The 15949-nt window shown below is 40.1% G+C and overlaps 1 protein-coding gene across 1 annotated transcript in view; it reads left to right on the forward strand.

Annotated features, from left to right (window-relative positions):
* Nucleotides 1–1915: 1915 nt before the first annotated feature.
* Nucleotides 1916–15949, forward strand: part of OTOG (otogelin) — a 92415-nt gene continuing 78381 nt past the window's right edge. Inside the window, exons 1-10 of the mRNA XM_058806859.1 lie at nucleotides 1916–1967; nucleotides 2104–2164; nucleotides 2259–2313; nucleotides 3535–3625; nucleotides 10802–10894; nucleotides 11118–11272; nucleotides 11664–11782; nucleotides 12257–12462; nucleotides 14015–14145; nucleotides 14992–15098. Of these exons, the coding sequence (XP_058662842.1) occupies nucleotides 1916–1967; nucleotides 2104–2164; nucleotides 2259–2313; nucleotides 3535–3625; nucleotides 10802–10894; nucleotides 11118–11272; nucleotides 11664–11782; nucleotides 12257–12462; nucleotides 14015–14145; nucleotides 14992–15098 (1070 nt within the window). The remainder of the gene's footprint in view (nucleotides 1968–2103; nucleotides 2165–2258; nucleotides 2314–3534; nucleotides 3626–10801; nucleotides 10895–11117; nucleotides 11273–11663; nucleotides 11783–12256; nucleotides 12463–14014; nucleotides 14146–14991; nucleotides 15099–15949) is intronic.

Consider the following 15949-nt stretch of genomic DNA (forward strand, 5'->3'; position numbering starts at 1 on the left):
GAGATACAGAATTTCTGCCATGCACACGCAAAGCAAAACTATCTTGTCTTTGAAAAGAGAAAGAAGGAAACAAAAAATTTAAAGCACACATTTGAACCCATACATGTCGAGCCTTTAAATTTACTTATAGTCTAGAACAATCATTGATATCTATTGATCATTTCTAGAAGGCTTTACAGGAATAGATCTTATCCAAGCTCAAAGAAATTTGAAAGAAATTAACTGTTTTTTTATAATACAGATAAACTTCCCAGGAGTCAGAAACTCCTCCATGTAGTAAAGAATTGTGAAATTGACTTCACTTGGTGATGTGAAAATTGCTCCAAATCATCATGTAAAGGACACAGTGCAGGAAGGATGAGAAACTTGGTGGGCTGTTATTCTGCTGTTACGTGAATTCTTGTGCTCTACTGTGTGTAAATACAAAGAAAACAAACCCACAAAGCTAACTCGTGCTCCAAATCTGGAAGTTGGACAATCAATAAATTTATGAGATGGTTCTGAAGTTTTCACTGCTTCAAATGCACCATGTATTAAAAGATGGTACAATTATGACTGTTTAGTATTTTTAGATAATGAAATCTTTCCTAGGAAGAAACCAAATTGCATCTAAATTGGTTCTAAATTAGCTTCAATTCTTGTTTGCTACTTGTGGCACAGAGAGAAAATGAACAAAGTGAGCAGCTCATTTAGTAGGCAAAGAAATACATTAAAGTGTGTGTTGTGTAACCTGATCCCTGTTGCTTTTATCTGCTTTCTCTGCTTCCATTAATGTAACTTGGATCAGTGAAATTGCACCAAAGCCAAGCACTTGCTGCCCTCAGAGCAGATATAGGCTGAGGCTAGCACATGGTTCTAAAAATTTGGGGTTATTTGGAAAAGGCTGTGTCAAAGTTAAGGGATATCTTTTATTCCTCACGTTTTTTTCTCTCAAGCACATTCTCCTTCCAACACTTACAGGAGGGAACAGAATTCTCGGTGAAAACATCACTAGTTTTCCATCATTTCATTAGAAATGAAACACAATCCACAGGGACAAATTACAAAGGCAGAAAAGAGATCTTTTTAATGACTTACTGTTAACAGACTTCCCAAAGCAGTCAGAAAAGGCCCCTTTTTATCTGAGACAGTTTCTCACCTGGTATGGGCAGCTTCTAAAGCTTCTGTCATAGGATATGCAAACCTGAAGAATGATGGGGAGAGAGACAGCAGCAGATGGGAAAGGAAAAATAACAGGAAAGGTAACAGTGATAGGAGGAAAGGGAAAAAAACATAATGGAAGGAAGCAAATTTAATCATAAAGGGTGAAATAAGGAAAGAAAAAAGAGGAGGAATAAACATGGAAAAGGCTCCAAAGAGAGTTCCAGAGTGTGAATTTATAGTAAATAAAAAAGTTATCAGAAGCTATGGAAACCATCCCTACGTTAGCTGCATGCTGCATTCAGTGTGTGTCTCACTTATGCCTGTCGCTGCTCAAGCCCTGACACCTCTTTCACTGGGGCCGCTGCTCCGTGCTGAGCACGGACAAGATTTGCCGCTCCGGGCAGGAGCTGAGCGCTCGGTCCGTGCCCATCCATCCGCAGGAGCTGCGGGAGCAGCCCCGGCTCCGCCGGCCCCGGAGTGGGCGCTTAGAGCGGCGCTCCCGGCTGCTGCTGCGGGGACAGCGGCACACGGAGCTCCCAAAAGCACAGAGAGCGCACAAATGGAAGCGAATGCGCGGAGGAGGCGAGGCGAGCGCCGGGCACGGCCCGGGCGGGAGCGGCGATGGCGGGGCCGGGGGCGGTGTCCGGGGCGGGTGCCGGGGCAGGGCCGGGCCGAGGGCGGATAAACCCCCCGGCCGCCCCGCCCGCCCCGGCGGGATGAGCTCAGGGCGCAGGTAGCGGCTGGAGCTCCGCGGGAAGCCGCTGCTGCCCGCATGGAGACCCGGCTCCTTCTCGGAGCGCTGCTGGGCGCCTGGCTGTCCTCAGGTGAGCGTCCCGCCGGCCGGGGCATGGCACGGCACGGTACGGCATGGGGTAGCATGGCATAGCATAGCATGGCACGGTTCTGGGAGGGCGGACAGGGCAGTCCGGCTATCGCTAACCTGCCGCCCTTGCCTTCCAGCCCTGTCTCCGTGGGCTGCCCGGGCGCAGCTCCCGGCCGATGGGGACCTGCCGCTCCCCAGGTAAGAGCCGGCCGGGGCACGGCGGGGGCTCTCCGGGCTGGGTGGGCGCTGCGCTGCCCGGACCGAGCCAAACCTGCTCTTTTCTCCCCCTCAGCCGAGGCAGCGCCGCGGGAGCCCGGAGCGGGGGCGGCCCGGCCAAGGCGGTGCAGGTGAGGATGCGGCCGCGCTGAGGAGCGGCGGGCGGGCTCTGCGGTACCGGGCACCACGGTACCTCACAGGGGACACCGGGCCGCTGGGATGGGCAGCTTCCCACCAGGCAGGCCCCGGAAAGAGAGCATCCACCACACTGCATCTAGGGCTCGTGGGGCTGATAAGCTCAGGTGGTGCCGGGGTCTCAGCGCCGCTCCCGGGGAGATCACTCTGAGGGGGCTGGCGGTGCGGGACAGAGAGTTGCGTGTTCTGGTTGTCGTCTTGCTGTGATGCCATCTGTATTTTGGGTGGCTGTTTCACCCTTGGTAATTCTTCAGGATTTGCCTTCGTGTGTGTATTTTATCCCAGCCAGGAGGACTCTCAATCCTGAATGAAAGTTTAGTGTTAGAACAGTGAGAAAAGCTCTGTGATTGTATCTAGAGCTTCAGCTTGTTCAAGAGGTTATGTGCTGTACAGAGTGTCCTTGCTCGAGGAAAAGCTGGGGTCTGAGGTCAACAATTGCTTTGTGGGAGCCTTTCTGCCTCTCGGTAGAGGTAAGCGAGCTGGCAGTATCGGGTCACTGCAGCTCAGCACTCAGGGTTTTGGATGTGGTTTGTCTTGGCGACTCAGCTGTGTCACTCATGGCACGTTGCTGAAATGTAATTAGGGTGTGTGGTTCCCGCTCCCTTGTTCGAGGGTGGGAAAAGGCAGGATTGCTTTGTGGTCCTTGTCCCTGGCTCCTCAGAGGGAGTCACCTTTCTCTCTGCTTTCTCCCTGCTCCTTCTGGGAAAAGCTCAGCCAGAAAAAATGTCACAAAACTGCAAACAAGTAACCAAATCAACCACCACGTAATAGTGAATGCTCCTGGATTTAGGTTCTCCCACCAAGAATTCAGGGTATTGAATTCTCTCACCAAGAATTCAGGATGTATAAATTCAAGATATTTATATATCCTGAATATATATTTCAGGATATAGAAATAAACTTTGTGTTTCTTTCTGGGCTAGCCTACTGAGCAGAAATCTTGGGTAAGGAGTACAGTTTAGGAGGAAAGAAGAAAAAAAAATATTGGAGTTTTGAGTAGAGTGTACTTTTTACTTTACAATGGTGGTTTTTTGAGAACTTTATAGAAAGCAAATACAAAGCAATGATATTACTGAAAATGGTGAATTTACTGACAGACTGAAGAGACTTTTAGGTGCTTTGTTTATAGCTGCTGATTTCTTTGTTCTTTCTGAAAGGAGTCTGGAATGGCAGTTTATAACACTTCACCTACAGCAATGGTCTTGTCCTGGAACAGGAGAATTCACAGTATGAAATGTGGACCACCCAGTAAGTTATTTATGTTTGTACATAAAGTGGCTTCTCTTTCCCCTTATTTTATGCTTTGTTTAATCATTCCTAGGAAGAAAAAAAAATCCTAAAACATCTAATACAGGCCTTGATGATAATGAGGCTTTACCTTGTTTGGTTTCAAGGGTACACAGGAGCATGGAAATTTGTCATGGAGTTTCACCTAGCTTAAAGTTTACATCTGGTTCTGATTTGATAATTTGGGAGACTATTCCTGACCACAGGTTTTATAATAAAGAGTTTTCAGAAAGGAATCTTTATAGTAGTATATCTAAAAATGTGGATTGATATTTAGACACCAGTAACTTGCCTGTCCTGTACCTTTTTGTGCTTGGAGACTGTTTGTTTGTTTCTGCTGAGGTAACCTGCAGATGCTGTTTGTGTGTACCGTCTATGGGTTAGCAGGATGAGGTCCTTTTGGCCACCATCTTGCAGTAGTGGGCATTTGCTTGAGGAATGTGCATGTTTTTTTGATTAATCTCGTTTTCAGAAATTAAGTGGATAGGCTTAAAATACCTTTGCTGAAGGGTAAAGGTTTTCTGTGTTAATTTTGAGAAAGGTCTGTGTCATGCTGGTCTTGTACAAAGGTGAAGAATGAGGCAAAATAACTCAGAGTAATTTTTAGTTAGTTTTGCAAATCTTCTAGTTTCTCTGCAGTCAGCCTGATTGCATAGGATGTGATTGCAAGGATCACTACATTATAGTGAATAGTCTCAATTTGCATCCTATAGCTTTACAGCCCAAAAGGCAATGTGGAATGAACTCATAATTTGTGACTAGGGTTGTATCATCTCCAAAACCTTTTCGTGTCTTCAGTATGCAGTATTTTCAGAAGCTTTTGGGAAGTGTGTAGCTGAACATGGAGGAATGATACAAGAGTTTAGGGAAGCATAATATTGCACAAATAAAAATACTACCTATGGATATCTCTTCAGTATATGAAAAAAAAATTGTATGATAAAATTGCTTTAGAGACCTAGCACTCTATATTGATAAAACTTCCTCTGTTTTTGAGACTTGTACCATCTTATTGACCAAGAAGTTGTTTTGCTTTTTAAATACTAAGTAAAGCAGCTGACAGAGAAGATAAGCAGATCATGCTGAGAAATTAGTTGTCATAAGAATTGTTTGTTTCCCTGGGTTTAGTCTTTGCCTAGTGAAAATTTCTTTAATTAAAATTAGTAGATTTCATTTTTTACTTGAGATCTGGAAAAAAGCTTCTAAAATGTTTTACTGTTGAAGTGTACAATAAAAGCTATGCACATAAACCCTTTGCAAGACTTCTATTAAAGAGCTTTTGTCAAGTGTTTATGTGCAAGTTTATTGCTTCTTAAACAGCCCTAATATTTAAGAAATGGAAGAAAAAATATGGAGCTAGGGAGAGTAAAATATTTACAGTTGTCTCATGCGAACTCATCACATTGGTAAGCTTCTAGAGGAGGATGCAGTTATGATGGCAAGAATTAGGTTCTGTTGTCCTCTGTGGACGTAACAGTAAAAAGTTTTTTGTTTCGTTCTAATTTGTCTTTTTGTGAGGCAAAACTATTCAGTGTGGGTTTTCCATTTCTGATGTATTTGTTTTGGAAAGGCAATGTTGTTGAACACACACCTTAAAAGTTATCAATAATTGCCCATTCTTGAAGGCAAATAAAATCAGCATTATTAAACTCTTTTTAAAACAATGGAATGCATAGGTTTGGAAACTTGCTTTTTAAGTCACAGTAAAGTTTGGAGTCTATTGTCTGTGTGTGAAAGATGTATTACAAAACAAAAGAATAACCTGATGTGTTTTGTACAGTGCTCCTAATACTTAGAAAAATAGTTTTTCTTTTGGTCTCTCCAATTTAAAGAGAGAGGCAAGCTGTGATACCTCTGCCCATGGAGTGGGATTTACAAACATCTCGGGATATATGAAATAATAAACCTTCTTTGTTTGCAAACCTGAACAAATAGAAACCCAAATCAATAACAAAATACCCAAACCAAAAGTGCAAGGTAGTTTGTCAGCTGTGTTCTCTACTTTAGCGATGTCTCTAAGAAAACTATTCTTTTAAATACTTGTAGAACTGCAATTATAATGAAATTATATTGCAGTCATTTCTTCCTGCAGTTTTTCTTGCGTTCTGTGACTCTATAAAAAGATAAACCAATGTGTTTTATGTGGAATAAGTTTTGCCAAGAGATCTCTTTGCCTTTGCATTATGTTAGTCAATTGAAACCATTTCTGAAAGTGATGTTGTCTTATCTGTCAATGAAACAAAAAGTTTGCGTTAGCACAAGCAAATGCCAAGAGAAGTTCTGTGTTAGTTTCTTGTAGCCAGGGAACATAGGGTTTAAATGTGTATCAGAATAATTGAAGTTATTGAGTAGTTTATGTAGCTGTTCAACTTTTGACTTCCTTCCACACAAATCTTATTCATGTCAAATTTAAGAAATAACTTTTTTTTTTTTTTTGTAAAAAAGCCCTAAGCCCTAGTACAGGAAACTCCTGAGCTAAAGGATATTAAGAACCTGGAACAGGGAAACCAAATTATTTCTGGTAATATTCAGGCTACTGCTGAGAATTTCTAACATTCTAAGCACTACAGATTTTCCTGTTTTGAAATGCTGTAGCAAGCATAATTCATGGCAGTCACAGAAGATGTTTATCCCTTACAATGTGTCCTTGAGAACTGATTTCAGGAGGTGTACCAGAACAGAAAATATGCAGCAAACTGCAAGGCTCTTAAAATTAAAGGGTTAAAATCTCATTCACCTCAGAATTGCAGAGAGGAAAATCTTACATCCTGTAAAATTGCATCCTGCTGAAGCCTGTGTGCCAGGGAAAACCTGTGCCACTGCTGGCAGGTGCTCTCAAAGACTGAAGTTGAAGGGTAAAAAAGATTGCAGAAAATATTTGTTGTATTAGTTCTCCCATAGCTAAAGGAGCACCTGAAAACTTGCACCTAGAGAAATATGCAGTGGAAATTATGTAGAGTTACAAAATACAGAATTTCAAGCAAGTTGACTGCAAAAATTCAAATATGTTCTAAGTACATATTCTACTCTTTTATGTGTGGCTCTAGATCTAATTTCGGTTTCTTCCAAATTCTTATCCTGATCTACTTTTCTTTTTCACCTTTCCATTCAAGAATAAAACTTGTTAATTTTAAAGTAATTTGTTATTTTAGTTCTGTGATTACTTTCAGACTCCTCAACTGAACTACTCTTCAAATCTTTCATATCTACTTTAAAAATGTGTAATTTTCAAAGAATTCTGCAAAATTGAATTCCTGTCTATTTCTGTAAATTACCTCAAATTTCTAAAGCTGCTTGGGTCCAAGTTGATATCTAGGCAGAATCATAAGAACTGAAGGCATGGGCTGGATCTTTTATCTATCTTGCTTCAGCAAAACTTTATTACTTCAGATTTCTACATTAATCTTTCATATTCATTTTCTGTCCAAGCAAATCTAGTAATGAATACCCTGGAAGGAAACCTGTCTACCATTTTGCATTGAGCATTTTTTTTTCATGCTGTGTTATAAATAGTAGAAAAAATAGTAGCACAAAGAAGTACTTAATGTTTTACAGAAAATACTCATAGGATGGTAAAAATCAGGCACAAATCTTCAAGAATTTGTAGTGTACTGGTGGCAATGCTGTATTACTTTGAGGTCAGACCTGAGCTCAAACATTTGTGTTCATGTGATAGTTAAAGCAAAAATCAAGTATTTCAAAATTGATGTTTTCTTGAATGAAAGTGAGAAAATTTTATTTTAGATGTGTCTTTGATTCAGTATCTTATCTTTTGTGTGGAATACATAGAGAAGATTTCTTTGCAGTTACATCCATGTGCTCCAACAGGAGAGCATTTCTTTAGTGGCTATCTCACTTCATGCTTAAGGGCTCCACACTATATAAATTGCTTATTTTTTTTCCTAATGAGCATGTTGGAGCAGAAGATCAGACATGGATGAACAAGTCATGATATAGAGCTCAACTGGAACTGAAATAAATTCAAGAGATTTTAAGTATTCATTTGAGAAGAAGTAATGTAAGAAAGCAGATAAAGTTAAGTGTGCACCATATCAGAGATCCAAAACCACAAAATACATTGCATCAATAATAACGTTTCAAGATAAATGTGAATTTTGGTGAGGATGCAGGATGCCTTTGAGCAGCTATCATGATGCTGCTGAGGAATGTCTCTGTGAGGAGCTTGGACACTGCCCTGCAGAACCCCTTGCAGTGGTGTGGGCTGGCTTGCAGTCACACTGTTTCAAAGGCCCTGATAAATAACAGGCTCAAGGTTCTGCTACTGCTCATAGAAGGGTTTAAAAGAAGGGTGAACTGAAAAGGAGCCCATGTGCTCAAGGGCCTAAAATAACCTTGCCCATGGGGCTGCAGCCTAGTCAGGAATTACAGGGGGTTGGAGTCTAAGCTCAGAGCAGCAGAGGAGAATTCAGACCTGTGTTACAAGATGATCCCAAGCCTTCATCTTATTTGATAAAGAAAGAATTTGATGCTGATTGCTTCATCACAGCAATGATGGAATTATCAGGGTGATCTTCAGGTTCTAGTGGCATTATTACTTATGTGAGTGAAATCATGCCACTTAGGCCTACTGTTTTCTGCTAGAAAATTCTCACCAGTTTTCAGTTTCAGATTCCATCCCAGGGCACTCAACTGGCATGATGTCAAAGGGGAAAGAGGAGCTGAGGAGTTTTTAATAGGTGTTGCTTTCAGGTTAATGGAGGACAAAATATTCTTCTGTAAGTTTTCCTAATTTTAACTTTCAGTTAGTCTTGATGTCTTGTCCCTTTCTGCAAGTATGAAAATGTTTCTCACATTTCTAGGGGAGAGATAAACTTTTGAAATGGTCGTATGGGTTGGCTTATTTGGAGAGCTCATATTCCTTTAATGACAAAGGTTAGAATGAACCTCTTGTTACAGGGTATTTATTCTGAATACTTTGGGAAGTGTTTCTGTGTTAATGGATCAGAATGGGATGATTAAAGGGGGCCACATTTACAGCAGTAGGAGCACTAAATATAATCTGAAACAATGCTGCTTTCCTCATTACCTGCTTAATGATAACTCATGTTTGCACACACAGATGTTCTATGCAGTGTAAGGAAAGACACTTAATAGTAATTTTAAAAGGGATGTAAACAAATTTAGTACCTGAGATCATCATATTTTCTTAGAATCACATGCACACAGATCAAAGAGATCTTCATGTAGAAGAAAATGCTTGTGATTGAGTCATTTGATTTTTTTATTTATTCACGTTTGACTAACACCCTTTCTCTCAAAAAGAGAGCCAGGGATCCTTCACAGTGACAGCAAGGGTCCCTGGGTCAGCTGACTGTTTGCACAATCTGAACAAACATGTCTTGGAGCAGGTCACCTGAGCCATGCTTAGAGAGGAATCATTCAACCTGAAACATCAAAAGGGGGCTAACTTCCTCTACAGCTCAGAGGAACATGACTTGCAGCCTAATTGCACATTATTGTAACCAGACAGGCAACAGGGCACAATCCTAGAGAAGCAAAGAACAGAGACCAGAGCTCTGGTTACACAGGTCTCACGACACTCAAGATGAAAGAGATCAATGTCTGCCTCTCTTGACAAGAGGAACAGGCTTTTGCATTATTGACAAGATTGGTCACTGTGAGCATGTAAATGAGATGGCTCAGGCAGGGTGAGCTGGGACCTTTCTGCACGGTGCTTGCATTATTTTATTGACCTGGCACTGCCAGGCAAGGAAAGGAGCAGGATAGTTGGGCTAGCAGGTAAAGAAGCACTGCCTTTTACTTTGTCTACCTGCCTGGTTCTTTTGAGCATGGCCTTTTTTTTCCCCTCCTTTTTTTCCTTTTTGTTTTTTTAATTGGTGGGTGCAAGGCTGCTTGTTGAAAGCAAGGGATTCAAAATTAATTGTTTGGATATTTTGAAAATCTCCAGATAATTACTTTGTGTTTATAATGTGATTGCAAATGGAAATGGTAATGGCTTGAAGTTGAAAGGGAGTACATTTAGATAATATATTATCTAAAGATATTAATAAGAAATGATTTACTATAAGGGTGGTGAGACACAGGAATAGGTTGCTCAGAGTTGTGAATGCCCCACCCTTGGAAGTGTTCAAGGCCAGGTGAGATGGGGCTTTGAGAGACCTGGTCCAATGGGGTTGGGACAAGATGATCTTTAAGATCCTTTCCAACCCAAACCATGCTAGGATTATTTTTCAAGAATGATGTATTTGTAAAGATAAAGAAAAGAAGGCCAAACCTTCAGTTTGTATCTTCGGGAAACAGTTTCTTCTGAGCAACTTACCCGCTTTCTGCAACAAAAGTAATCTCAGTTTGTATTCTAAAAAACCTTTTATGATTGCATAATAGCAAATTATTAAAATCCTTTCCTAAACAAACTTTATAGGAGCAAATAGCAGCAAAATAAGTAAATGGATCACAATTTTTTAGAAGATTTAATAATGAAGTTTAAATTTAATAACGGGAAACTTTGTTTCTGCTTGTGCACGTTTTTCTTTAGACTGTGAAAACTTTTGTCATATTTTGATAGGGATCTTCACAGGGAAAACTGGAATTTAAAAAAACCCAAACCAAAACAACACCTCCCTCCCCCAAACCCAAATCTGTCATTGCAAGTCAGGGATCTGTGTCTTTGTGGTAAGTGCTTGTGGTTGGTTTCATGGAAGCTGTGAGATGGAAGGAGGGCAGGTGGGTGCAGATACACAGCTGGGATCAGAATATATGTATTTGTAAGGTAGCTTGCTCTCCTCCTGGCAGAGCTTACCCACAGTGTGTCACTTGTGTGTGGATGTGGGCTCTGCGCTTCTTTGTGGTGTGGTACTTGTTCACTCCCTCTAGTCATTGCTCAGGGGACTGAAAACATGTCAGACTAACAGATGTCACAGACATTTTAATTTGGCTTCTCTAAAGGTGCAATAGATTCATTAATCTGGCTGCTAACTTGGGTTGAAGCCTTCACACTGTTTCATTTTTATAGGCCTGGTTAGGTTCTCCAGGACACTTTATTGCTAAGCTAGCAACTCCTGTCATTCTCAGAGCTATATTCCTTGAGAGAACTGGGTCTTAAGAAAAAAACCTATCAGACTTTAATTTTTACATGCTTTTTTTGCTTCCATTCAGATTCACTTGCATGTTTTCATGGGGGTGAGTGTGTGTACAGGGAGCTGTGCAACTGCAGTCGGTTCAACGCGACGGGGCCACGATGCCAGACAGGTGTGTAAGGAGAGAAATCTGACTGGGCTTCTGGGCTTGCACTCGTGCTCCCACAGCTACAGTGACTGCTCTCTGCCTAAAGCTTTCCTTCATGCTGCAGCATTTTCTCCCTCCTTTCTTTTATGTCATCATATTTCACAGCATATTTTGTGCACTGCCCCATCTCAGCTCCTGCTTGTATCAAAAACCAACGCTGTGTCTCAAGTGACTCTCCTTTTGTTAGTGTATAACACAGGTGCTGAAAGAGATCACATCTGCAGGACATGGGGCCAGTATAATTTTGAAACTTTTGATGGACTCTATTATTACTTTTCGGGGAAATCCACGTATGCCCTTGTGAGACACGCTGAATTAGATGAGCAGAGCTTTTCCATACAGGTGGGGAATGGCACTTCTACTTTCTTTTGAACTGTTGTTGAACATGCTAATAATGTGTTAATTTTAGGAGATTAAAAATTACTTGATTATAATAGGAGGCTGTAAAATGTAATATAGATGTGATTTTAACATGATGAGGGCTACAATAGCATGGGATCTGAATAGCTGGAACAAGACTGGTGTGTGTCCTTCCAAAGTCTGATTTGTTCACTCAAAGCTGTGAAAAGACCACTCCATGACCATGGCTATGGAAACACTGCTCAGTTTTTTCCACAAGAGGGGGACCAAACTTCTTGTTCCCATGCTGAGTGCAGATTTGGGGGTACTAGTTCTGTTATGTATTTATTTCAAAGGATTTAACTAAAACATTGACTTTGATTTTATTTGGTAGGTGAATAATGATCCTGAATGCCATTCTTCTCCTTATTCCTGCAAAAGGTCCATTACTTTATTCTTTTCTGGAGATGAACAGATAAAGATGAGCAGTGAAGTCACCTATAAAGGATTTGGGTAATTGCAGTCATGTTTCTAATGCTGTAGTTGCACTGGATTTAATGTCATGGTATCATTTTGATGACAGAGATGCCAAGTTATTCCTTGGTAGGCTGAAAAAGCATCCAGACCACAGCTGCAATAATTACTCTGCATTTCCTGAGTAGTGTGAGAGAAAGGTGATACCTAAATTAGTGGTATATAGAATTAAGTAAAATCATCGCCATTCATGATTTTTGCTGTTATTTGCAAATTCATCTGGTTTAGTGGAGTTATTAAATATTTACATCAGGAATTTTCAGTTGTATGAGGAAGGCATCAGCAGGTAATTTATTTTTAATGATTCCATTTCCTAATGTAATATTTTTGGTTCTGTGTGTAAATATTTATTTTTATTTTAAATAAAATGGAAATATATATATAAATATTTTTTTAATATTTTATTTATTTTAATGGTTAAGTTTCCTGACATAATATTATTTTTGGTTCCAGAGTAAAATTACCTTATGTTGTTGGAAACGTACACATCCAGAAACTAGCTGGATACTTCCTGGTCAGGCACCAGTATGCCTTTACCCTGGCTTGGGATGGTAAATCTGCAGTGTACATCAAAATGGCACCAGAGTACCTGGGCAAAACCCACGGACTGTGTGGAAACAATAATGCTATTCTGCAGGATGATATGGAAACTAGTTATGGTGAGTATTTAATATACTTCTTGTTGAGTAATGTATTGTTTTTTTTGGTTTTTTTCCTGGTGAAATAAATGTTACTTTCCTAGTTGTCAGTTGTAATGCTGATTGAATTTAAGATGGGTGGCTTTTAGAATGGAAAATATGCTTTGGAATACTTCTGCTAAGTGATATTTAGTGAAGAGGAACAATTGAAATGTAGGTGGGGATCTAGGGAGGAAGATCTTAAAGCTGTCATGCTCAATTACCTACAATGGTGTTTGTGCTTCACTTTACTGGGACCTGAAAGGTAAAATCTGTTTTTAGATGTTCACTGCCCTTTTAGAAATTTTGAGGCCTGTGGAAGCCTGAGGTATTGCAATTGGAAAAAATTTGATAATTAGTAAATCAAATTAATGCAAACTGTCAAATCTTGTTTGATCTGGCATTTCATATGTGCTAACACTTTGAGAAATAATCAGTCATCTTTCAATGTCAATTTCAGACACTTACAAAAGGATTTCTTTTCAGTAAAAAAATAGTGAGTGAATACATGTATATAATGAGTAAGGAGAAAAAAAAACAGGAGGAAAAGACCAGGTCCCTTGTGAAGTATCCTAAGTGAGGCCTTAAAAAGTTCTGGAGATCATTGCTTTGGGTTAACTGTTGGCTCCTCCTCTTTAACCTGAGGATATTTCTGCACAGCACTCCTTCAAATCTCAGAATGGATGTGGTCTCCTCTGTTGTTTGTGCATTCTCCTCAGTTTCAGAAAGCACCAGCCCTGCCCTGTGAACAGTGATTACCCCCACTAATACTTTTCTCACTAAATCAAGGTGTTTATGCTAATACCAAGATAAAGGGGTCATTTCCCCAGAGGCTTTTCTCTCTCCTCTCACCTTTCTCAGTGTCCTCATCCCTTAAATCTGCATTTGTAGCACAAGTGAGTGAATTCACTGTGCGTGAACTTTATCCACTTGGCTTGGGGAGTAGTAGTAGTAATGTGGCAAGATATGCATTTGTGGGTAATCCAAGCAGTAATCAATGTCACCACCTGCCCAAGGTGAGTAATATTAATGATGGATTTGTTGTTTTAACCCTAGCATGGACATTTCTACTTAAGAGTTGCACCTGTATTTGAGTAATTCAGACTATCATTTTGTACCATTGCAATGACCCAGGAACGCCTCCTCTTTCTTGGGTTTTGGACTCCCTGTTGGGCATTCTATTATAAAGTAGCAGCATCAACCTATGTCTGATTTATTAATTTTTTTAAGCTTTTCTTTCCTTTATTCCATTGATGGACTAAGGTAGGTGTGGTCCTTCTCCCTTAAATCCCTTCCTTGCCAAGTTGCTTAAGCTGCTTTCTGCCTCCTGAAAGCCCGCTTCTCTAGCTCCTTTTAAAAGTATTTTTTGCTTCTTGAAAGGATCAGATTGATTTCAGCTGATTCACTTAGCAGAGGGAAGGGTTGGGTGTTCTGTTCTTGGTGTGCTTTGATTATTGAAACGTTTCCCTGGGAAATCCTATAGAAACAGTGTTGTTCTTTGAAGTCACCGTGTGACTCTCTGTGTCTTGTCCAGGAAAGCTGACAGATGATGTAACAGAATTTGTAGAGAGCTGGCAGGAAAATCCTCCACAAGCAACACCTGACTGGGACAAATCTCTTCTCAGCGAGCCCCCGTGCCTGACACAAAGCCACGAATCTCTGCAGGTTTGGGTCAACACAAAAGGATTATTGACATTGCTGGTGATTCTAATTGGAGCAAGAATTTGACATAATTTGAATTTTCAATGAATTATTTGACAAAAATTATTAACTTTGAAGGAGACTGGAAATATTTGCATCTTTTTTTGAGAGAGATTAATTGAAATGCTTGTTGCAGCAGGTCTTCCCTTGCCCTCCCATCATCCCACTGCCCCCCCTTTCTGCTGTATTTAATTCTTGATCTGTTCAAATATTATACTGTCTGCATAGCAGCCAATAGAACTGTTTGACTGTGAAGCTGAATGAGTCACAAGTTGTAAAATAAAGGATTCTTCTAGAACTTATCCATAGGAAGGACAGAAAGAAGCAGGGAAGCAAAACCAGAGTCAGAGCACTATTTGCTCTGTCCTTATTTGCCAAGGTTTAAAAAGAGAATTGTTGCTTTTTTCCATGACTTTGAAGTAGTTTTTCCTTTTAATTGGTATTTTCAGGATATAACCCTTAAATTTAAGTGCTTTGTAACTGAAGCTGGTGCCAGCTATGGTTTATTTCTCTTGCCTTTTACTGTGTAATTCAATTAAAATGAAGGCTTTTTTCAGGTTGTGTTGGCTTAGTTGCAAAATTATCTGTGCCCTTTTTGGGCACTGCTGTGACATTGGATGAAAGCTTCAATGTTATGGAAACTCTGACATGGAGAGCAATGTATTGCTAAACTCTGCTTCTGTGTGGTGTGAGGAAAGTGATTCCTAGACACAGAAGATGTCTATTCTGGTTTTCCACAGCATTCTATTTTATTCTGCTTATGTTTATTTTTGCAAGCCTTCTTTATAACAGCTGTCTCTTTCATTTCAGAGGGCATATGCTCTGTGTAATATCCTGTTACATCCCCCATTTAAACAATGTCATGAGTATGTGAGTCCTCTTTCTTTTATGGCAAGCTGCACAAATGACCTCTGCATGTAAGTGAATGTTTTTGGCTAATTCCAAAGCTATTATTAAAAAATCCCAACGGTCCTTTTATCATAAGAATGAATTATAAATGTCAAATGAGCTGATATGTGGCTTTCTCTGCATGTAAGTTTTTATCTAACTTTGTTCTGCTGTCTTGGTTTTCTCACTTGGTCTGGTTTTACTGCTGTGGAATGCTGCGGAGTTGTTCCTATTTTCTTTGGTATAAGAATGATCAAATTCAGGCCCAGATATTTTCCAGTTGGGTTAGTCTGTCTCCTTTGAATGTGTCATCTGTTTTGATTCTGAGTGTGCAACATCATTAGGTACTTCCTGCCATTCTAAAGCCTATAGTGAAATGTCATAGTCGATGGGTCAGTTTGGCTTCTGCAAGCTGTATGGTAATCCATTGAAAAGAGGGATTTGATAAACATTTGAACTTATGCTGACATTTCATAATGTGCTATGCTCCTGGTCTGAGCAGTTTTGACTAGTTAAATTAAAAAAAAAAAAAGGCAAGTCAGAAGATAAATTTCCATTTCTTGTACCCTCGTGGCTCACTGGTAGAAATTTTACACTTCCTTCTTGTGAGTTTTCTGCAAGATAGTACTTCTGTAAAAATTAAGAGCTTTACTGAAGTCTCCTTGTACTGCTGTATTTCTGCCTTTTGTGGATTTATTCAAGAAAATAGTGTCAGGTCTCTAAAGCATTGATACTTATACTGATGACCTCTCTTCAAGGGTGACAGAATGTTTTTATCCTTTCCAGACTTTTAACCTAGTCCAACAGCACAGTAGCTTAGAATACTGGTTAAAGTAGATTCAAACAGCATGGCTGAACGCAGTGCAGGAGCATTCATGAG

Source organism: Ammospiza caudacuta, chromosome 6, assembly GCF_027887145.1.
Source record: "Ammospiza caudacuta isolate bAmmCau1 chromosome 6, bAmmCau1.pri, whole genome shotgun sequence".
NCBI lineage: Eukaryota > Metazoa > Chordata > Aves > Passeriformes > Passerellidae > Ammospiza > Ammospiza caudacuta.